This window comes from Astatotilapia calliptera, chromosome 10, assembly GCF_964374335.1.
Source record: "Astatotilapia calliptera chromosome 10, fAstCal68.1, whole genome shotgun sequence".
NCBI lineage: Eukaryota > Metazoa > Chordata > Actinopteri > Cichliformes > Cichlidae > Astatotilapia > Astatotilapia calliptera.
In genome coordinates, this window is record NC_137431.1 from 28,783,044 (window position 1) to 28,807,883 (window position 24,840).

The 24,840-nt window shown below is 41.4% G+C and overlaps 1 protein-coding gene across 2 annotated transcripts in view; it reads right to left on the reverse strand.

Moving 5' to 3' along the window:
• Nucleotides 1-5,404: 5,404 nt before the first annotated feature.
• Nucleotides 5,405-24,840, reverse strand: part of vps37d (VPS37D subunit of ESCRT-I) — a 44,044-nt gene continuing 24,608 nt past the window's right edge. For both annotated transcript variants that reach the window (XM_026181806.2, XM_026181807.2), the window contains exons 3-4: nucleotides 21,968-22,050; nucleotides 5,405-10,162 (exon numbers count right to left, since the gene is read on the reverse strand). In XM_026181806.2, the coding sequence (XP_026037591.2) occupies nucleotides 9,626-10,162; nucleotides 21,968-22,050 (620 nt within the window). In that variant the 3' untranslated portion in view covers nucleotides 5,405-9,625. The remainder of the gene's footprint in view (nucleotides 10,163-21,967; nucleotides 22,051-24,840) is intronic.

The following is a 24,840-nucleotide window of genomic DNA, read 5'->3' on the forward strand; positions in this document are numbered from 1 at the left end:
CCACATCAGGTTTTTTCACAATCTTGCCAATCAAAGGCAGTGGCATTTCATCAGGGCAAGCAAAACAGGCCCTGCTTGCCCTTCCATAAAGCTGCTATTTGCATTGTCGTTTGTATTACTGTCATCTTGTAGCTATTGTCCCTGGAAGCCCAGACAGTGGGGATGGAGTGTGTGTGTGTTTTGTGTGCATATAGACCAAAACCTTTTATTCTGCAAATTCTTTATTTGGACGCAGCCTCAAGTGGCCATAAAAGGAACTGCAGTGTTTAATACTTTGCGGTGGATTCATTTTTCAGCCCGTGGTTGGCACACTGCTGGAATGAATGGCAGCGTAGGTTATCTACATTTATCAATTACTTGTTCATCATAACACTGCTAAAAGGCAGACACTTTCCAAGGTAACCATGGTTACCATGCTCACCATGTTATTCCACTGTTTCAGTATGCAAACACAAAGCTAAAGCCATGGGAAACATCCACTTTTTGTCTGCATTTAAACTTGATGGTGGTGCTACATGAAAGTTAGGAGATCAAAAGGGGAATTGAATCTCTAAACCAGGAGAAAACTTCATAGTGAACCTCGTGAAGCAGTCAGGGACCGCTAAAATTCAGGATTTCACTTCAGGGGACTTGAATTTATGTATAACTATTAGCGCCCCCCCTGCAAGTCATCAACCTAATTATTTCAGTCTGGACCAAAAATGCTGGATCAGCCAGCAAACATACCGATCCCCAGAGTGAGAGTGGCTAATGTGCTAAAAATACTGATTAAACAAAGTTTAAATATGACCTAAGTGACACTCTCTCCAAAAAAAGATGCAGGAGTCATGAGTGGAGCAGCTGCTTCTGCTTTAGAAGCTGTCCTCGAGGGCTGGTGTGCTAAATCCAGATGTCACAACTGCAGTGAAGAGATTGTGATATCTCAGTGTCAGGTGGAGGAAAATGATGCACAGAGCTTTTATGCTATCATTCCTAAAATTATGCCTTCACCAAACAAATTCAACAGGGATGTTGCTCACTGTGTTTCAGCAAATCAGATGTGCAGACAGCCTCTCTCAGTCGACCAGCTGTACTGCCAGCAAAAATATTCATCACATACATGTTTCAGCAGCTCCTCAACTGAACAGAGAGGCTGTGTATGGCCTAATGTATTTGATGTAAATAATTTACGACTTTCCTCAGCTTTGCCATAAAGACTGATTTAAAAGCGAACTATAATGCATCATTGTTTGGTTTGAGGCATTAGTTTATTCGTTTTTTTGCCCGGCAGTTAACAGAAAGATTTATGAATGCCCGTATTTCCTCTCCCAGGTGGACCAGTGATATAAACCAGTGACCTTTCAGTCACACACCTGCTGGCACTAAGATAGGTGCCTTTATTCTTTTGAACTAATGGGGAGCAGAGTCTCTCATTTTATAGATTGCCTTCCCTGCAAAGGAATTACGCTTAGATCTTCATGGTCATCAGGGCGAGATTGAAACTGCTCAGTGAGGTGAATTTAGTTTTAAAATAAAACTTAAAAATTTAGTAGCTGTTTGATTTGGAGACACTTAACAACAGCTTCTGCAAATGCAGACGGTTAAAGCTTTTCTGAGTCAATTATCCAGGTCCTATAATACATCCATGTGCTCCCTCTGGAGGACTTCACCCAGGAACACAATGGGTTCATATGTGGTTTTGGCTTATCACACTGGAACCGTTTCTAAAGCAAAATGTTTAGTCTAACAGGTCCCTGTATGTTGTTTTTGCATCCAACTTCCTTCCCGCCTCAGCTGCTCTGCTCAGTATGACGTTATTTCCGTAAAAAAACAACAGACTGAGTCGCTAAAACGAGGGCTGAAGGTACAGCTGCTTCTGAAACATGGTGTGGTGCATTTGGTGGAACTTTAAACTTTACGGGCAGTTTGAATGTTTTTGCAGACCTTGCAAATTTTTGTAACCTGGTGTCGAAAAAGCACCGAGTGGGAGGTCGCTGCAACTGATGGAAAGATCAGACTTTGAAAAGTTTTCTGGGTTATGAAACCTGTTGTTTAGAAAAATATATTTTAATGAGTCACACAGGTATTAATAGTTATTCTGCTGTGTGACCAACACCGCAGCTTTGGTTAGCAGGATCAGCTCTGAGCCTAGTTTAATCCCAGGATACAAGCATTTCTTCTGAGACCATCCTCCTCCATTGTACTACAAGTTAAGGTGTAGATGTATTATCATCAACCAAAGTGGGTGCCTCAAATCTGCCTTCTTTTTAATGGCCACAAAGGGGGGACTCCTCTGGTTGCACAAAGACTGGTCCTGTATATATCTTTTGGGAAAACAGCCCTCAGCTCTAATCTCGCTCATTTTAGGTCAAAATAATTAAAACATTAAGCACATTTTATAAAATTTCAGACATGCCTTGGTTTGAAAACTCCAATATGGCGACAGCAAAATTGCTTGGATTAACCGATGGGTAATACCACCATAGCTATGTTCATTTTTTTATACTGTTCATTATGGTGATGTTAAGTGGCTATGTCAATACATACATCTAAGATGAACACGTGTGGAATCCACTATCTTGGTATCTTACAAACCAGGTGCTTTTTAACCTGAACTATTACCTTGTACTGTTCTAAAACAGGATGTTTTGGTACCAAACCCTTAAGAGAGAGAAAGTGAAACCTGATGTTTATATGGCATTTCAAACTAACTGTTTAGCGGGAGAATTGTTCTTTTCACTTAAAAACAGTTTGGCTTTTATTACCTCAGGACCCTTCAACTGTGGCCACGTGTGGGGTTCTGACCTACATGTTGGGAACCACTGTCACTCTACTACTTCCCAGTTGGGTTTTTGTTTCGTTTATTTTTAGTCATTTTTTGAATGTTTTTCCCGTTTCCTCTGTGCAGCTCTGAGGTATACTTGACTTCTCCTGTGTGCTTGTAACCTACTTAACTTTCTGTGAACAACTCAAAGTAAGTACTCACTTCCAACTGTAAGAAAGAGTCTGGATTTCAAGTTTCCGCATCCATGCAAGAAATTTCTGTTTAACATAACGTTGAAACGTCACAGCTCCATCCATCACGCAGGGGACTGAAACGTTTCCATCTTTGACAAGCTGCTGCGACTTGAAAGCTTCCAGAGAGGCTGGAAAATATAAAATTGTGTCTTTAGATCGTTCGGCTCAATTATTTTGGGTTGGAAAGTAGCTGTCACAGCAAATTAAAGCCATGTGGTGTGCTCCACAAAACCTGCTCTGGAGATTTTACGAAGCAAGCTCGGACTCAAATGACAAAACGTATTTACAGAAATGGCACAGCTTTTCTCCCAGACTCGGGACTTTTAATGGCATGTTGCCCTTTACCATGAATATAATGATTCAGTATCTGAATCATCATCTGTTTCCCTGCTGTGGGAGTTGACATGCTTTGTTGTGTATTCCCACAGTTTAAATATGAGGCTTCTGCTGTCATTTTATTTTGAAAAGTAAAAGACCCTCAGAAATCACTCAAAGGATGAAGTTATTTTTAAAGCACACTCTTATTGTTTCTCCTCAGTAAGGTGACATTCACAGCTTTCAGCTCTTTGAGTGCTTCTGACAGCCACGTGGATCCAGTCACACATACTGTACTGTACCATAAGCTGATGCAGGCATGTAAATGACTCAACTTGGATATTATTAGCTCATCTTCACTCACTGTGGCGCTGATCAGCTTTGACGTCACTCATAATCATCTGGTGCAAGCGCCTGCAGCCACAGCTCCTCCACCGCGGATGCTGCGATGCAAATCATCTGAAATGTTTTGAGGCCGTTTGGCTCATAATTTAAATTATAAAGAGACATTCATTTATCTGTTTTATTACTCTCTTTTTTTGTTGTTTTTTTTGGGAAAGGCTGCTGGGATGAGTCCGAGTTAGAAAAGAGACACACAATAACCAAACAAACAAAAAGCACGGGCTCAGAAACAACAAAACAAGCACTTTACATCGTTTTTGAGGATTCTCCAAACACATTAAGCAGCCAGTCTTACACAAATCATCAGCATGAATAAAATCCCAGTGAATTTGGAGGGTTGAGGGGATTCAGACAGAGAGGGGAAAAAAAAGAAAAAAAAAAAGGGGGGGGGGGGGGGGCTCTAAGCCTCTGAAGCCCCAGAATCTTACTGCAACTATGGGATGTGCTTGGAGGTGATTTGGTATCGTTGCTCTGGTTATGGATGGGGGGAGGGATCTGGTAAAGCAGTGGTTCTCAAACTTTTTATGGCATGCCCATCTTAAAAATGCCCACGGCCCCATGTCACAAGCTACAGCGGACAACTTCAAATGTTGAGTTTTTCACCCTTTAAAAGTGAAAAATATTAATTGTTGGTGTTTTGTATTATGTAATTTGTCGGTAGAATCACACTGGGGGAAAAAAAATTAAAGGTGAAAGTCTACAGAAATGTAAAAAAACAAAAAACAAAACAAAAAATGTGAAAGTTTGTATTCTGAAACAACAGAAAACATGAAAAACTGCAATTAGAAACATAAAAATAAGAAACGCCCCCCAAACCAAAATTATGTGTGTCCAGAAACTCAAGTAGAAATCTGAATATCAGAATAAACTCTATACTACTATACTTCTATTTTCTCTACAAAAATCATCCTGATTTAGTTTCATTCCATACGTCCCCTCTGGACATCCACGCCCCACAGCTTGAGAACCACTGCCGTAGAAAGGGACCCTTGGGTCCATCTGTGCTAAAGCTCAACAAGCAGCACCACTTTGCCCCGCCCCCCAAAAAAGACCCTGAGTGGACACACAACTGCATGTTTGTTGAAGCCAGCGCCCAGTTACATCAGCAGTTTATGCTCAGATGTTTTTCAGATGTTAATTTTCTGTAAATGTTGCAGCTAAAGAAAGGTTTCAACAATTCAGGCTTTTTCCATATTCTTAGTTCTGCAGGAGAAACCGCAGAGAGGGATTAAACCATCTCCTTTACACTGATCATAGAGACATTTGATTAATATCTCAACTTGAAACGAAAGCATATCAGCATATTAAAAAGTAATTAAAAAAGTTTCTAATTATTAAGGAATTTGTGATTTATTATTTTTATTTGTGCACATTAACAGGATACTTTGTCATTTAAGTTGGTGTGGCCCAAGGCATGAAGTCACATGTGGAAAAAATAAAAAAAGAAGTAATGGAAAGACGAGGTGCGATTCATCCAATCAACAATCAAAACAGAATCCTGGTTTTAGGTGGGTCCATCTTTTAAATATTTATGTTTTTCTGTTTTCAGATCGTTCTGGATGTTTGAACACCTGAACACAGACTTTAAAATAAAAATCTGAGTTATTCCCACGATTTTTATCTTTCAACAACAACAACAACAACATAAGACCCGTGAACACGTGAGGTTAAAACAGAGTGACTGCTCGTGTTTTTCTCCGACTTCTCGTCTGTTGTATTTACTTTATTGTTTTCCCAACAATAAATAAAAACACAAACAGCATAAAAAACAAACAGAAACACAGACACATGGAAACAACAAACAGACACACATTAGTTCATAAAAGGCAAACATTAAAATGAAAAGGCAGGTTCATTTAGATCAGATGTAATGCGCCATCTGCAAGTTGCCTTTTAATAGCAGGAATACAAAAGCAAACCTTTTAAACCATTTAAAAAAAAAAACAAAACTAAGATCTCAGGATACAAAAGGTGTTTGCACTCTTAAATCAATGACTGGTATTTTTTACCCAGACATTTTGAGTCTAATGGTGTGTTCAGAGTAAGTGCAAAGCGAGGTTTTGCCTCATGAATGAAGTCACTTTAGCACTTTTTATTATTTTTTTTATGTGGACAATGTGGCCACTAGCAGCAAGCAAGACAACTACTTTTATCCAGACTGCAGCAGATACAGATCCCTCCCTTTTTTCTGTATATATAAAAGAGAATCTCCAGATGCTCACAAACGATTAGATTTTCCTCCTTTTCTGATCACTTGTGGCATCAGGAGAGCACATGGGAGGGGTCGAACAAATAGGGTTAAAATTTGCTTTAATGGACAGTGTTTAAGATTACAGTCCTCATCTTTGAGGGTTAAAGTACCGCAGAACTGACGCTGGCTCACTTGTTTACACTTTCGCCATCATAAAGATCTGCTAAGTTTTAAGGGGCCTTCAAACAGGAAGGGCTGCTTGCAAGGGTGCGGTCCAGGCTCCGGTTGCATGTACCACCTCCTCATGTCAACCAACAGTATCCTTTACTCTTATTAGTACTTGCTTCAATTTGCCTTGACTGCAAAGCCTAGAAAAGCTTTGATCTGGTATCTCTAAGTTTAAGTGGCTTTTTATGATTTCTGGTCGCAGTGACGTTGCTGCTAGTCGCTTCCTGGGTGGACGCCCCTCGAGAACCAGCGGGCAAATCCTGTTGTACAGCAAGGGTGGCGACGCTTACACATCTAGTTGATTAATCGCTAGCATGCCCGTTACAAACATACAAGAACGTATTTTCGCCTCTCTGAGCGCTACAGGGTGCAAACTTTGCTTTGCGTTTACCCCAAACACACCACAACATTCCTGCTTCTCTGTAGTGAGATAAAACCGTTTTCAGATCTTAGGAGTCGACTTTTTTGAACTGAATGCTAGCGGACAGAAATGATGTGCAAAAAAACAAAAAATAATGTAAAAGATGTAAAAAACAAAAACAAAACACACAACCTTTAACCCTCAAGCAACCAAGCTCTTAACTACATGGGAACACATTTTGTACGGCTCTGTCCAAGTTTGTGGGGTTTTCTTGACCTGTGATGAAATTTTCTAATAATTAATAATAATTATGGTTTTAAATCACTTTTATCCACTTACAAAAATGCAAGTCACTAGTAGTAGCCACAACAAAAAGAGAGGAAGAAAAAAAAAAGTGGAGATTAAAAGTGAAAAATTCTAACAAATAACATTGCAAAACAGAACTCTACATCATCTTTGCAGCACCAGTTCCAATAAAGAACAATGAAAAGTTGCAGAAGTAGATGGACGAACTTGTTTTCCCACACATGTATAAATACACAGCACTCGGTCACTTGAAGGTTAAAGAACTCAGAGCCTTGGAATCCATTCACACTTCTAGTGCAAAGTGTATATAACGACTCTTCCCATACTGTGACACGCTGCATGTAACTGGGCGCCGGGCTGTAAAAAGGCATTTTCATGTACTTCGTCAGGCTTTAGTAAGCACGTACTTATGAGTTATTCATCAGCGAAATGTATGTTGAAGAGCAGAGTCATTACAACTACAATGCAAAGATTTTCCCTCCTTTAAAAATGATGCAAAATGGCGTGATGAGAAAATGAAGAAGGAAACTTCCTCTCATTTTACTGAGGGCTCGCATTCTCATAGAGATCAAGTCTGCCTCACTCTGCAGCTCAGTTTGACGGAGAGAGAGGAAAAAAACAAACAAAACAACAACAACAACAAAAATGAAAACAGCGGGCTGCTTTGAAAAGGAGAAGCAGCTCCTCATTTAGCACGGTAAACAAGAAGCTTTGAAGTCAGCCATTTAAAATAGGATTTACATGAATAAATAAATCGCTCACTGATGTGAGGCAGAAGGCTTTGGGTAATCGTCTGTGATTCTAACACACATGACACTGCAAATAACACTGCGAGGTTCAAGTCTGGGAATTATTAATAAATACCACCTGCTCCGGTCTGCGCTGCGCCTTTGTTCAAACTTTGCTCGGCGGTCGCGAAGAATGAAAGTCGCTTTATTCGATGAGGCGACGGATGACGAGAGTTTATATTAAACGCCACTTTATTGATGTCATCGTTCACGTCGGTGACGGAGCGTCTCCGTCTGTACAAATTAACGACGACATACTCGTCCGTCTCGCCCGGCTTGTAGATGTGCGTCGCAACTCTGTGCTTCACCTCGATCTCTTTGAAATATATTAAAATAACAGTTAAAACTCTCACTAGGGACGGGGTTGGATAGCGTTTCAAGTGTCAGATCTCCAGTAACGAAAAGCTGCTGTTTTTAGTGGCAGCTTGATTAAATAAACATGAGCCGAGCAGCATAAAGTATGAAATATTAATTAAATGTATGTGACACATTTAATTAAAAGCTGCAGGCTACTGTACTTCACCAGCGACTCTAAAACGCTCGGGGTGATTTAACGAGGCAAAAAACAGCACCGACTCCACGCTGGAGCGTTGCAGAGGTGAGAGAACGGCCTGTCGTATAAATATGTTTGTTTATAAGCGAAATTCACGAGTGGCCCGGATCACTGGGGATAAAAACACTCATCTGAGCTGAACTTGAACAAGTCCGGCAGGTAAATACGAGACTATAACAACATGATGCTAACACAGCTTTCATGAAACTGTACTGGACTGTATGCCTGTGTAGTTTTACTGGTGTTGTTTGCAAGCTTCAGCCCGAATCAGAGTTTAAAATATCGAATATCACACTTTAACTGGTGCCCGTGTTCTTCCTGCAGGTCTCTATCCACGATCGCCCTCTGCTCTGCTGCTGGCTCTATTTTTCAGACATTTCTTTTACAGAAAGTTGAAAAGACGACATAATTTGCAGGCCAAGCAGGAAGTTCATGTCGCCGTATGTGCCTCAACAACCAAAAACGCCAGAAAAATAAGATTTGTAACAGAGAAAAGCTCATGTTTTATTGAGCAACATAATCTTAGGCTATAAAAGATTTAACACCACGCTATCACCGCTAAAGCTCGCTGGGTGTTTGGTGCCCTTCCACAGAATCCACGAGTGGACTATTCACTGGCATCTTTTATGTTGTGGAACAAAACGAGGAGAAAGTGTAAAGCTCACGTAAAACACGCGCCTTAATTTGAGCTACAAAGAACCGGAAGTGCAAAGTCATTTCCAGGTTTAAGACTCGTTGCTACGGCTGTGAAGGGGAGAAGCACCTATCATCCACCTTTCAACACAGCTTGTTGATGGCACAGTATTAATTTTTATAATTGTTTTAGGCTCGCCGATTTCAATCTAGCAATTTCTTGCAAACTTTTGCAGTTGCTCAAGTGACTTGGGTAGATCTCCAAGTCGTCAAGGCCTGTGAAAATTGTTATCCCAGCAGGTGGGAGAAAAACAAATATACCACCTAACACGCTTAAAAAAAACCCAGAAAACAAATTATTGTTAGTTTTTTCTTTAAAACAGAGTTAGGCTACTTATGTCTCACAGGGTTAGAAAGTTTGGCACAAAAAAATCAAAGTACGAGAAGTTTTGGATAAGAACCTGAAAATGTTTGAGTGTGAAGCTAAAACTTTGAACAAACGCCGAAGTTTTCATTTCAGCCCCCATCAAATCAAGTTTTCCTCCAGCTGAATCTGCAGCCGGCTCCTCTTTCTGCTTTTGTTGTTCTTTAATAAAAAAAGGCTTAATGAGAGATTTGTTTACCAGCTATCACAGCCCATCCCTAGCCCCCCCCTGCCTCGCTCCCTCTGCTCGCCTTCCCTCGATGTGTTACGTTTGAGTGTCATGGATGGAGAACAGAAACGGACGTCTGCAGCGCTGCCCGTCTCTCGATCAGTCTTTGCTTACATGATTGTGACAGCCACCGTTTGCTTCCAACGTCTCGGAAGACCTCTCGGCTTTTCATCCTCCCCTTGCTCCTCCTCCTCCGGCTTATCGGTACGGCGGTTCGGGCTGTTGAGGGTTCGGCCTGTAAAGCTGCTGCACTCGCACGGGCCGCCCGTTAGCCGGCCAGCCTCCCGATAGCTGTCCGATAACCCTGAGGCCCACCGCGTGGCCGTGTCCTGGAAGTGGGGCGCTGGGGCTGAGGATGTGGGTCTGTCCCAGCTGGGGCTCAGTGGTGGGGGCGCTACTTTGAAGGCATGGCGCCGAGGCGGGCGGGGAAACAGGGTAATGAGGGAGTAGAATGGCAGGCGTGAGGCCATAGCGCACTTGGAACACTCTAAGAGGTCCCTGCGCTAAAAAGCCGTTCGGCCGCTGAGGCTCCTGCAGCTTTTCCGAGTCCTTTACCTCCGGGGCTTTGCACTCCTCCGCTCTCTTGGTTTTCCCCTGCTGCTTCCTGGCCTGAGCGAGCTCTTGCATCTTCTCTGCCTGAGCCCTGCGGATGTGATACGTCTTCCTGGAGCTTTGAAAGGAGTCCAAGAACTCGTCCAGGCTTACGTTTCCCCCCATGAACTTCTCCAGGAGCTCCTGTGAAGCAGGGTAGACAAATAAAGCGGCATTAGCAGACAGGACGTCACACTAAGCAGAGCGGGACTCGTTCAAACAAGCTCAATCTGATCAGGGATGTTTACCGGTGAACTTTGTCCAACACAATATTTCACTGCAACTAAATTTAATACTACTACACATGTCCTACAACTATTACTTCTGGCAAAGCTTCAAAGACTGTGTGTGTGTTCTCAGCACCATACAAGCATCGTCTGGCTGAACCGAGCACTGACAATAGAAGTTTTATTTATGGAGTAATCACTGAATTAATCACAGTCAGGTTTTGGGTTTTTTTGGTTTTTTTTACACATACCGGAAACCAAAACTCAGATTTATTCCACAATACTTACGTAGCTTCTTTAGAGTTCACCAAATTAAGTTTAAAACTTAACGATTAAAAGCAAGCTTACCCACTTTCTTTGCAAGCCTGGAGTTACTCCCGTTTGGTTTCCACACACCCACACACACACAGAATTAACTGACTCAAATCTTTGCTAAAATTGACACTTCCTCCTTTCAAGTTGTTGAGCTCATTCGGCTGTGCAGCTGACAGTGTTTGATGTGCAAACTGAAAGCGTGCGCACACAATCCACTGTCAAACCACGCTCGGTTGTTTGTAGGTGTTTATTGTCTCCTGAGAGCACAAAAAAAAAAAAAAAAAAAAAATATCACACAAAGCAGACGCCACTGTCTAAGAAAAGCTAGAGAAAATATTCGACTTTCGTGCATGTAATCTAGGACATAATACGTTTTTCAGGTGCTTAAAGACGTTCAGATACCTCTGGTACGCCGTCCTGCTCCATGCAGCTTTGAGCGTTTAAAGTTGATGTAAATACGGATACTGTACATTTGTTAGACTTCTCTGTCACACACGCACACGTCCTTTAACTGCATTTTCATAGAAGCGGTATAAAGGTGGAGGTCATTTCCATGGTCATGTATACAAATAATCAGGTTCTAAATGGGATTTTAATTAAACACGTCCATGGCAAAAGCTACAAATGAGCAGTGAGGAGTGTGGTCAGATGATAGTGAAGATCAGTGTGATCAGTGTGAAACTAGAGTTAAACTCACAGCTTGGTGAGGACTGAACAGTGAATTTCTGTTTTCAGGGACTGATTACTAATTTTTGGCTACATGTCTTTATTCTTTGACTCTACGAGAGTGGCTCGGTATGATCCAAAGATCAAAATAATCCTTGTGTATCTTACAAAGCTCCTCATAAATCCCCTGTTTTCTTTTAATTGGCTTTAAAACCGTGAACTAATTAACAAACAAACAAACAAACCGCAAAAAAAAACCCTGGAATTAAATAATAATAGAAATCGTCACATCTGAAGATCTGAATCTGGTAAGTGTTTCGCTTTTTTTGCTTGAAAACTAAATTTGTTAATAAATTTGTTGCCAGATTTCGCTGTCAGGTGGCTGATGGATATTTTCAGGTCTAAATGTGTCCTCTGATGTCCCCTATAACCTGATTTCTACCACTGACCTGGTTTCTGCCACATGTGTCAAAGCACAGAGTGATGCAGAGAGCACAGGGTGACTAACTGGACATCAACCAGCAATAAAACCTTCAATAAAACCTGATTTTTGATTCAAAACCTGCAATCTTTATTATCAGGTATTTGCATGTTCTTCTTTATTTGCTGGTATGTTGTGCATTAAAAAAATTAAAAATTGGACTAAGAAAATAAAGTAGTACAATTATGTACTGCTATGATGGTCCTGGTGTTTATAGCCTTTAATTGCCAATTTAATTGTTGTTCGTATAATTATTTTATCCTTAATACTGTGATATATTTGTTGTCTAGTTCCTCTTTTATTTGTTGGTTTTGTCATACTTTAATGTTAGATATTTGTCTATCGGTTAATTTTATTTTGAAGGCTCTTTTTCTTGTCTCATATTGTCTTTATGTCCTGCTTTTATTTCTTTCCCTCCTTTATCGATATCCTGGTTTTTCCTAAATGGTTTGCATTAACCTGCTAGGACCTGGCGTCCATATATGCGGACATCACATTTTGGGTTGTCTAGACCAAAATACAAAGTTTTGCTCTACAAGGGCCTGATATGCACCTACGAGGACATTATACTACCACTGTTCTATCAAAATTTAAAACAAATGTCCTCATATGTGGATGTAATTTTTTTCAGAAACAAAAATCAGGTTTAAAAACAAAAACACAAACAAAAACAAAACAAAAAAACAAAGGTAATTCTTTGTTTTTACATTCATGAGCCCCTAATCAGCCAAAATAGAAAAGAGACATTAAAAACGCACGCCATGAAAGAGTTCGGGTCTTAGGAGGTTAAGAATGGGAAGAAGTGGAGTCACCAGTGAACTGATGGACAGATGAGGCTGATGTTATTCTAATTAACTCTAACTTTAAACTTTTCAAGATTTAAAATGTTCAATTTGAAAGTGACCAAGCTGAATAATTTCATTTTCATTTTTTGATCACTATATTGTCATGCTCTGTAGTACGCCATGGCTGATAGGCCTAAAGTAGCAGAATAAAGCAGATTTATTCACAAAATCCTTGTCTCGTCTTTAAAAAACTCCCAAAAAGAAACAAAACTAAATCTGATTAATAATAATAAATAAAACTGAAGGTACTTTGGAGCAAATTGTGTATTATAAGACATTAATATCATTTTAGTAATAAAATAGTATTTTTGAATGATGTGCATCAGGGTTTTCTATGCTTTGTTCATTTTATTTCTTTCTTTTAACTTTTAAGTTTTTTGCGGACTTAAAATAAACCCCTACACTTCTGTGAAGTACTTTGTTAAGAAATGTACGGTGTAAATAAAGTTTATTTTATTATTGCTATTTGACTGGATAAAAGTGAAGACAGTAAGGGATTATTTTAATCATTATAATCATAAAATAGCATAGGTTTTGATTTTATTCTAACTTGCCACTTGCCGTCACTGTATTAAAATGTTTTGCTGTTAGAGATGCAGCATTGACTGCTGCAGAAGTCTTCACTTTTAGAGTCTCTGCACAAAATATTTGAAATAGAAGATGTAAAAGCAGAAAGAAACTGAAGCATGGAGGCAACGTTTAAAGAAATATTCCTGTATGAAATATAACTGGGTCATAATTGACCCCCAGTTGGTGATTTGAGTTGCTAGAGCAGCTTGGTCACGTGAGGGTTAAAAATGGGTCATAAACACTGTATTTAATTGATTATTTTCACAGTGATTTTCTCAGTGGGTCAGAAGAGTTTGATACACAGGCGCATGAATTTGTGACAGTGAGGGGTTAAATCACAAAAACAGCTGTTAAAGCGGATGTTTATACTCCTGCAGAGTACCCTCCATTAACAGTCACCGTCATGTGACTGGTGGATTTTTGGGTTTATTACATTTCCTCCCGCTGTGTCTTCCCCCCACTGCGACTTGTGAGAGGTTCTCCATCTGGCGTGGACACCGTGAAACAAACAGAGCCCCGGTCCCCAAGAATACGTTGGCCTTTCTGACAATAAACAACAGCTGCTACAGGCAGAGTGCTTTTAATTTCATCCGGAGTGAGCAAACTATACGTGACATTTTAGTTTAATGTTCATACTGAGCAGCACACGTCCAGAAACCAAAGTCAGGACAGGAAGAAGAGCCACGACTTTGACTAACACGCAAGTCAAACATCACGTATGAGTGCATACTTATCTACAATAAAGCCTGGCATCTTTCCTGGTGTTCCCAGCTTCTTAGCCGTTGAACACTAACAACGGGTGATTTCTAACCACATGAACAGCCTCCATGGCCACAGTTATATAAAATCAAGCACCTAGCCTTACAGATTGCTTCTACAAACATTTGTGAAAGAATGGTTCGCTCTCAGGAGCTCAGTGAATTCAAGCGTGCTATCGTGCTAGGATGCTACCTGTGCGACAAGTCCAGTCATAAAATGTATTCGCTAGTGAATATTCCACAGTCACATGTTAGTGGTTTTATAACAAAGTCAAAGCGATTGGAAATGACAGCAACTCAGCCACGAGGTGGTAGGCCATGTAAAAGTCGGAGGATCAGTGGATGCTCAGGCACATAGTGCACAGAGGTCGCCGACTTTGTTCAGAGCCGTTATCTACAGACCTCCAAACTTCACGAGGCCTTCAGATTAGCTCAAAAACTGAACGTAGAGAGATTCATGGAATGTGTTTCCATGGACGAGCAGCTGCTTCCAAGCCTTACATCGGCAAGAGCAATCCAAAGCATCAGAAGCAGTGGTGTAAAGCACATCGCAACTGGACTCTAGAGCAGCGGAGACGCGTTCTCTGGAAAGACAAATCGTACTTCTGTCTGTAAGTCTGATGCACGAGTCTGGGTTTGACGGTTGGGTTTCAGGAGTTGGGCCTGGAACCTTAGATCCAATGAATAGAACTCATGCGTCCAACTTAGTGGGAACAATTTGAGGATGGCCGCTTACTCTTCCCACCTGACTGTGCAGCAATGCACAAACCAAGGTCCACAAAGACATGGTTGAGGAAGTTTGGTGTGGAACACCTTGACTGGCCTGCACAGAGTCCTGACCTCAACCCAACAGAACACCTCTAGGACAAATTAGAGGGAAGACTGTGAGCCAGGCCTTCTAGTCCAACATCAGTGTCTGATCTTACAAATATTCTCAAACACACTCCAAAACCTTGCACAAAGCCTTTCCAGAAGAGTTGAAGCCATCATAGTTGCAGTTGGTCGACATCATAGACGTGCAAAGGCAGACAAGGCTTGTATACATTTTTATGTGAATTTTGTTTAGTCTTCTTTTGAGCACCTGTCGGACCCCCAACATAGCTGAGCCAGCGCTTCTCCCTTTCTTGCTCTTACTTTTCTCAGGTGCGACTAACTTGCTGCCGTTTGTTTTATATGAAAGTGACAATCACGTATTCTTAATGGTCTCAGCCCAGTAGTTTGCACCTTCACGAAGGTGCCCCTTGTTTGTGGCACACATTTCAATCCAACATCTGTACCTGTGACAGGAATTATGGTTTGTTTTTTAAGTACAGATGGTGTGGTAAGACATGGAAACCTACAAACATTTGCCACTAGTAGTCATTGGGCCAATGATAAGGGTTAGCTGGAATTCAAATCCTACGAATTTGCTCACTTTTCTCCTTTTTCCTGTCTAAAATGTTTGCCACACTGAGTTTTAGTTTAATGTAATAACCTTGGTGCCACATCTCCTTATAGAATGCACAGTTTTTGGTTGTTATCATGTATTAGTCTTTATAACAGCACAATACTGCTTAGGTAATTTTTATTTCTCATTTGTTTTAGTAAAAAATAATAACCTTGGTCTGTATGACAAAGACTAAACATGACAAGAACCAATGTTTCCCTCTGGGCTTTTGTCTGACAGCTTTTACACTTTGCCAGCAGGCCTTTAGGAAAATGGAGCTGTGAACTAGCATTGTCAACTTGAAAGAAAAATCCCAAACCAGTGTGCGCTGTGTTCCCTCAGCTCAGCAAGTAAAACAAGGTTAGCTCGGAGGCTGACAGGTGATTTAATCTATGCGAGCGTGGAAGCCAAACACACGTTTGGGTTTTGTTTCCTTCATCAGATATCCATCTTCATGTCGGTACCTGACGAGGAATCTTCCCTATATGGAAGAATGTTTGACTTAAGGCGACAAAATAAGAAGATGATGCTGTGCAGAGTCTTCGAGGGCTGGGATCCGTTTGTCATGGTGGCCAAGAAAAAAAAAAGCTTTGAGAAGTTTTAAGGCCACAGAGAGACTAGTGTGAATTAATCTGAGAGATGATGTTGGGAAACAGCTGTATCTGATGTCAGCTCTCCTGACGAACGACCATGAAAATCAAGATGGCTTCCCACTGAACCGACCGCTCTGTGAGGGCTTAATCTGAAATGAGATCCACACAGATAGCCGTGGAGACATAAAACAGCTTCATGTGTATGGATTCGAGCCCAGTAAACTGTACAACTTTTATTAAATGCCGACTTGAATATTTTTACAAATTCTTTCATGTGTCGCCAAATAGTTTAAAATCCCGTCAGCTGAAGCTGTTCTGAGGCTGTTTGTAAAGCAGCAGACCGGGATGTTTACCAATGTGTCTGCTCTCAGGTGTGCTTTCTCATTCAGTGAGGCTGCTTGGTTTGTGCTGGGTGTTGCTTAATCAATCAGCGAGCAGCCGATCCAATGACTGAGTCGTGCTGGTATTGATTGCAGCCACACGAGATGGGGGAGGGAGGCGTGCTGGGCGGATCAATCTGAGCCGGGTGCAGACGTGTGGGTTTGAAGGTGGGGATGAGACTCCCTCAGAGTCCTGATTGAGGCCAGAGGAGCGTGCAGGATTTAAACAGGACCGCTGTGTTATCGTGGCACGTTGTGTATGTGCTGCACACCGCCATGACAAAGATAAATGTCAAAACATCGCTGCTGATGCTTTATTTCAGCAAAGGCCTTCCTCCAGTCTACTTATAAGTGTTTTATGTTTACACAGAGCACACTTTGGATACTCCAAGCACTCATAGTTTATACAGGATTGTGCAAATGTTTAGGCGCTACAAGTAAAGTAAGATCTTTAAAAGAAAAGACCAATACCAGTCATATAATCAAAGATTTGGTCATTAATTTCACACTAAGTGAAGGGGAAAGGAAAAACAAGCCTCCAACTAAACAGCAACCAGAAGAGCTAGAAAACCTTTTTTTTTTAAATCAGTTTGACTCTGTTTGGTGAAATAAGATGAGAATCCAAATACACTGCTCAAAAAAATTAAGGAACACTTTGAAAACATCACGTCGCAATTAAAAAAATAAAAATCACGCTGATATCTACACTGATACGTACTCGATAATGTATTAGGAAGGAAAGGATGCCATATTGTTTGATGGAAATGAAACATGATTAAAAAGTGTTCCTTTAAGTTTCTTTGAGCAGTGCATATGAAGTTGTTGAAAAGCCTTCCACACTAACAGGAGCCAGCTGATGTGTTTTGGGCATGTTGTACCAAGAGGAAACCCGGGGTAAACCCGGGCTAAACTGAAGAGATTATGTCTCTTGGCTGGTTTGGGAATACTTCCGAAGTGCTGGAGGAAGAGGTCTGGGCCTTTCTGCTGGGACTGCTGCCCACACAGCCCAGACCCAGATATGAATCAGAAAATGCACGCATGGCTGGTTTTATGGTGTATTACTGTATTAGAATAAATTTCTATAATGCATGAGATTATCACTGGTATACCAGTGCAGCTGGTAACTCATACCTCAAACTAATCCTTATTTACCTCATACTGTACTTTGATGCAGCTTCTCACTCTTTACCATACTATATTATTCTACGTATTCAAGCTATATCCTCCATCTAAAATGAGCCACTTTAGCTCTCTTTTCCTCTGCCTCTATGTAAACTGTCTGCCGATTGTCCAGCTATTTCTTCCCCATTCGAATTGTGTGCGTAAAGCAGAAAAAGCCTGTCAGTTTAATTCCAGTTGGGCTTTAAAAAATGACCGATGTGCTGTTGATAAACACTGCCTGTGAAAAATCCTCCACTAATCCACGATGAGCCGGCCAGGCAGGCGAGAGAAGTACGACTCCAAAAATCTACCCAGCACATGCACGGCACTGTCCACTGTTTAGTAATCATCTTAAATTGGACAGTCATGAAGATGGGATGAGCTGAACGTGCTCACTGGGCTGTGGACATTTGTCATGCCAGTGGATGATGGGAATTACACAGTACAGGCCTACATGCAGGTATTATTTACTACAGTGATGAGCTCATCCTGATCATCCATTCACAGCCTGGTTTATTCCTGCAGAACAAATCAAAGGGACTGGCTAAATTATATTCTAGTGCAGCGGTCCCCAACCCCCGGGCCTCAGACCGTTACTGGTCCGTGAGTCGTTTGGTACCGGGCCGCGAGAGTTTAGGCTCAGGTGTGAAATGTATAGTTTTCAGCGTTATTTTGTTATCGTTTTTATCGTTAACTCGGTTTTCCTGGGTCTTTTCACGTGTGTTATGAATAAATTTTCTTTTTTTTGGTACCGGTACTAGTTTTATTTTGATGTATTTATCCGCGACACCTTAAAGGCCGGTCCGTGAAAATATTGACGGGCATAAACCGGTCCGTGGCGCAAATAAGGTTGGGGATCGCTGTTCTAGTGGACAGTCAATTACAGACAGTTGTGGCTGTGGAGTGTCCTGAGCTGCTGTGATCAGACTGTCCAAAATCATTGTTGTCAGTCTCATTTCTGCGGCTCATGCAGGCATGTGTGGTTTGTTTGGATGTGGCGAATCTTTTAAACTAAAGTTTTTACTTACAAATATTTATCAAGTTTAATTTACAAGACAGCCCATTTCTCCTTTTAAAGTCAACAGGCAGCTGTTTGGGATCACCCCACCAACACAGAGGGAATTTAGAGTTATTTGGAAACTATTTACATTTTAGTGAGTCATAGGATTTGGCCACGCACAGTAAGGAATTAAGTAGGAAGGAGCATCAACTTTTTGGCAATTAAGGAGATTGATCCCTTATGTTTGGAACAGACGTACACTCACTGGTCACTTCATTAGGTATATCTCTTCATTGCTCATGCAAATATCTAATCAGCCAATAACATGGCGACCTGCTCAAGTTTAAACTGAACATCAGAAAGGTTATTGGTGATTGGCTGATTTACTGGGACTTTCTGTGCAGGGAAAGGCAACATGAACTCATAAACACTTGAGTAACTGCATCTCTGAATGCACAACATGTCAAAACTTGCAGATGGGTTACAGCAGCAGAAGACCACACGAGTGCCACTGCTGTCAGTGAAGAACAGAAAGCTGATGCTGCAGTTCACACAGGCTCACTAGAACTGGAGGAGACAGAACACTGGGGATATTTTATTGACACACGTTCTGCCCTTCAGTATCAGTTGAGCATTGTTTAAAAACCACAGCCTACTCGAGTACTACTGCTGAACACGTCCAACCTTTTAACCACAGTGTTCCCATCTTCGATGGCTGCTTCCAGCAGGATAGCATGCCATGTGATAAAGCTCAGATCATCTCACATTGGTTTCTTAACATCATAATTAGTTGTCTGTACTCAAATGGACTCCACAGTCACAAGAGCTCAATCCAATAGAGCACCTCTGGGATGTAGGGGAACAGGAGATTCACATCATGGATGTGCAGCTGACAAATCTGTACGATGCTATCGTGTCCATGTGGACCAAAATCTGAGAAATGTTACCAGCACCTTGTTGAATCTAAGGCTACGTTCACACTGCAGGTCTTGATGCTCAATTCCGATTTTTTGATCAAATCCGATTTTTTTTGTCTGCTTGTTCACACTACAAATAAAATGTGACAGCAAACGCGCTCTAGTGTGAACGCTCAAAGCGGCCCGCGTGCGCAAAAGAAGACGTCACACACAGCGCGCTCTGTTTAGACCCAGACCAAACAATATTGTTTGACTAATGGCCGTTAATATAAAGACTTCGGACTTTACGTTTCCCAATTTTTGCTTTAAGTCATTTTGTTATTTACATAATAATGTAAATAACCTAATAATGATCCTTATTGCTGTTGTAGAGGAGCGGTGCTTCAAAGGATAGCTGCAGATTTCTGTCAGAATCTGCAGATTATACAGTACAAATAAAATGTTCATGTTTCTCCAACATTGTCTTCCCAACAGTTTCACTGATATCTACACTGGATGGCCAGGAAGCGTTCGTGATGTCTTCTCCGGCGCTGATAATTGGCGCCTGTCTCGTGTCAGTGACGTAAAAGACTGATTTAATGCGACATGACCGTTCAAACAGCAGTCGCTTTCTAAAACATCGGATATGTATCGGATTCAGTACCACATACGAAAGTGACCCAGATCGGATTTGAAAATATCGGATTTGTGCCGTTCACACTGTCATACCATGATCAGATATGGGTCGCATAGGGTCAAAAAAAAAATCGGATTTGATGCGCTTTCGCCTGCAGTGTGAACGTAGCCTTAATTAAGGCAATTCTGAAGACAACACGTTACTATCACATGCTTCTTTTTCACTAGCAGTGTTTGAGTTTTGGATGTTTTCCATTACAATTTAGTGCCTGTCACTACCCGATCCGTACCGGAAACCCGATCGGTACCCCGCATGTGCAAATCTTACGTCACTTCCTCTCTTTGCGACATTCAATATATTTGAATGATGCGGTTAGCGCCCAGTTAGCTCCTAGCATTTCTCAACAGCTCTGCCTCCTTTTCGACTGCCCGGGACATTTAAACAATGGATAATCCGTATACAAAGAAATTCATGCTTTTCTCCTCAACAGAGAGCGTCCCCTGATTGAGCAACAGCGCCGTAAAATAAGAAGAATGGCGCCTAATTACAGAGTTAATAATGCAGACTTTGTAATATCTCACGTGTAGATTCATCAGCCAGATGAAGTGTTTACTGACAATTGACAGTGATAGCGCACATCATCATCACTATTCCAACAATCCTCTCCTCACAGACAAGCATAAACACACTCGACTATCGCTAAATCAGATTTAACACACGTTTGTAATGACGATAAATCAGTTTATAATAGGGTTTATTCGCTCGGTCAGCAGGTGGCGGTATCCTCGTACACTGGGGAGTAAACTGCCATTAAACGAACAGAAGAAGAAGAAAACATCTGCACATGCGCGGTACGGATCGGGTAGACCCGATTTGTACGGTCAGACTTTACACATGCGCAGTAAGGATCGGAGAGTCCTGATCCGTAACTTTCTTTTTATTTTTCGTTTTTGTCTACATTGTACTGAAATGCTTCATTATTGCAAACATTTTAAGATATACTTGTTATTCTTAACATCTTAACAGATACTCTGACCCATAACTATCGTAAAACGCTACGACCGGAAGTAGAAACCTTTCGCGCATGCGGGGTACCGATCGGGTTTCCGGTACGGATCGGGTAGTGACAGTGCCACCTCGATGTGGGTGGCCCAAAAGTCCTGTGATGTAATTTTTATGCGACACAAACAACACGACAAGGGTTGACATTGAGGTGATTGGAAAAGATGCTAAAGGTGTACCCAGTAAAGTGGCCAGTGATCATACATGATAGGTTTAGGTGTATATTTGTGATGGACTGAGGTGAGACAGACCTGTACGTCTCCTGCAGACATGTCTGCTCTGTTTTCTTAATCCTTAACTTAAAAAAAAAATCTCTGCAAATCTCCAGAAAGGGATCGAGACAACGCCTGTTTTGCAGTGGCATGGACTGCATATTCTAGTCTATGACAGTCAGGTTAGGATAAACAAGAGGGTCGGGAGAAAAGTCTGGAAAGATAAAAACATTTTCTGTCTTTCCTTAATCGCTTTCTGAAGCCTCACATTAATCTTCACATTGATCTATGTTGAGCTAAATTCTGTCTTTTCTCATCTAGGATATTGTGCTTCTTCCCTCCTTTCTGCCTGCAGCTAAATGGATTTGAGCCCTGTCTTCAGAATTCAATGGTGCAAGGACACTTGGTAGCTATTGCAGAAAAAGGGCAATTAACAGAGAGGCAGCAGTTTGAATGCAGTGCTGACTAAACACGTGTACGTGGGGGCATCGCTGCTGAGGCTGCTTTGGTGAAGTGGGTAGAGCTCACTGTATGTACAGCATGCCTCGTGGCTTTCGAGATCAGACTGTACAGAAGAGGGTGGGCTGTCAGCTAGACTAAAGGCTTTTGAGAGGCAGCCGCAAGAGTGCTGCCAACGTGATGAAAGACTGTTTGATTCTCTGCAAGAACAAGAGAAACCAGCTCAGTTTTCACAGCTTTTGCGCGTCTGTGTGTTTTTACCTCTGAATGCTCCTCTGCACGTGCCACCTCTTCCTGCAGGAGGTTCTGCGCCGTCTGCAGGCTGTGCTTCTGCACATGAGCCTCTGCAACGACAGAGAGAAACAACATGGATGCATGAAGATTACTTTAAAGGGAGCTGGAAAAGAAGAAAAAAAAAGATCCAGAAACCAAGAAACCACAGTAGAGAAAATTATTTTCCAAATCACAAAGAGCCTTTAGGGTATGTGCTGACGAGGAGACGCTGGTGATGGGGTGGGCGTTTTCTGGCTAGTAAAAAGGGGAAACAGGGGCTGTAAATATTCTACTTTGAGCTATTTTGGGAAACCGGTTGCAGTTTGGTTTGACCACGAGGTCAGGCTGATCCGGGGGCTCATTCTTGCCAGTCTCTCATTTTCTCATTTGCATTTACTATTGACAAGTACATAAATGATTTAAGTCTCTGTCAATATGATAAAAACAAATGCAGGAAACTCTTAAATAAAAAGACGAAGACAGCAGCTCACAGAATCGTAAGAACTGCATCACAAATAAATGCAAATGCCACCAAAGGATTTAAACCGGCTCACATCAGCATCGCATTTAAGCGAGTAAGCGGCGACGTGATGGCTGACAAGATTATGTTTCGACATTTTAACGTGTCAGCAAACTGTCAGAGGCTGATGAATGCTCAACACTCCTTTAATGTTAAAAATCTAATAATAACGCTCTAATTTAATGGTTTGACATCTGGAAAAATCTCAACAATGACGAAGTCAGATGATCGGACAGGTTGTAGGCCTAAATCACTAATATGGACTTCAAGGTGAAGGCGAGTGTCTAATGAACCACAGTGGTGCCACGCTCACGTCGTGCACCCGTTTGAAAGGCAGAGATGGGAAAAGATTACCATGTTTACAACCTTAAAAATGAAAGGAGACAGTGCTGTGATGACACAGCAGCACTGCGCAACAGTCATGCGAGTGAAACTATCACGAACACCAGACTGGTGGGTGGAAGGATGACGTCTGCTTCCTTTTTTCGGACAGAGAGCAAAGAGAGACAAGTTGCTCCTCAAGGGAAAGATTCATTATGCTCGCTGTTCTTCTGTACGGGTTAGGGTCACCTCTGCTGGCACTAGCCATCGGTTTGGTATTGTTCTGGGGGTTTGTCGACCACTTGGATTTTTGTAACCTGGCACATACTGCCACGGTTCTGGGTCGGTTCGACCCAGCATTCTGTGTTTATTATATTTTTGGTTTATTCTTGAATTATCGTTTTGTTACCTTTGTGATTTGTTGGTTATTATTTGAATTCCATGTTTCTGTTTATTCACGTTTAAGGATTTGTTCTTCGGTTGTGTCTCACGTTTAGTTAAGGTTCCATGTGTTATATTCTGTCTGTCTCTCAGTGTCGAGTCTGCGTCTTTGTGTAGTGATTTCTTGTTTCCTGTTTTATTGTGAAGGTCTGCGTCTCATGTGAGTGTGTTCTGTTTACCTCCCTTGTCTTGTCTCGTTAATTACTCCCAGCTGTGTCCCCCACCTGTGTGTAATCTACCTGTGTTTCTCTGAGTGTATTTAAGTCGTGTCTTCTGTCATTATAGTCGCTGGTTCGTCTGTGTGTTCTCCGTCGTCATTCTCCGCCGCTCATCCGCCTTCATGTTCATGTCCTGGTTTGTGTTCACTAGTTTAGTTGTTCTCAGTTTAGATAGCCTTCTGTTCCATTTGCCCATTTTTACTTTCTGTTTAATAAACCACCCTCACACCTTTACAAGTGCCTGCGTTCGGATCCTCCTTTATTTCTTCCACGCGGCTCATCTCACTCGCCGTGACACATTGTGCTGCTGCCGCTGAATATACAAAAGGTATGGTTGGTTCAGTTTTTGCTGCCATTTTAAATCATCTATCAGCACAGAAGCTCTGATATTTAGATTTAAAGATTATACAGCGGGAAACGTTGCAACAGTTTGAAAACTCCATAATTCATAATCCAGTGCTGGTATAAATGGTACACAGCTGTGGTGACGTCGCCGTTGACTTCCAAAGACCAGCATGGTGGTTATACTGGAGCCAGTAGTCTGCATATATTCAAGACCAAATGTACAACTGTTACATTTGGTTGGCATTACCAGTTTTTTTTTTGTGCACATAAAAAACGAATAACAAAGTTATAAAGTTTAACAAAGTGATTAAAAACCAGCGATGCTTTTTCTGCATTTCCATTTTGGTGTTTTCACCTCACATCAAGTCAGAGGCGGCTCTGAAAAAACGGCTGCAGAATGAAATAAAACTGAAGGAACTGATCTCAATGAATTTTAGGTGATTTTAAGTGACTTGGATGTAGTTACTCCAGGCTTTTAATGTTTTGCATGAATATTATCACTGTTGTTTCTGGAATAAAAGTCGTGATTAAAAATGAATAACTTAGTAAGCAACACTGAAGGTCATAAATTTGATAGTTGCTGTATTTCATTTTTACTGCCTGTACTTAAGTGGTGTATAGATTTGAATGTGGACATACATCCTACTAATTTATAATATTTATGACTGTACTACTGTCTTTGTTGACCAGGACACTCTTGTAAAACATTCAAGTCTTTTTTCTTGGTTAACAAGAAAACCTACTCATAAATCTCTCAGTGCCCCCGTTTCTCTTTTAATGTCTCTTGTGTTATTGAAGGGCTACACAGTTGTGTGGTTTGTTTGCCTTGAGCTTCCAAAAACTACAACATATTCTGCACAGTGTTGTCCATAAAATCTTCTTATTTCCTCCAGTTTCCAACTTTTGGCTGGCAAAGCTCACATTTTCCTTCTGTGATGGACACTTATGAGCTAAAGTTACTCAGAGGTTAAAAGGAAATGTGCATGCAGACGCTTTAAAACCAGCTACTGGTTACT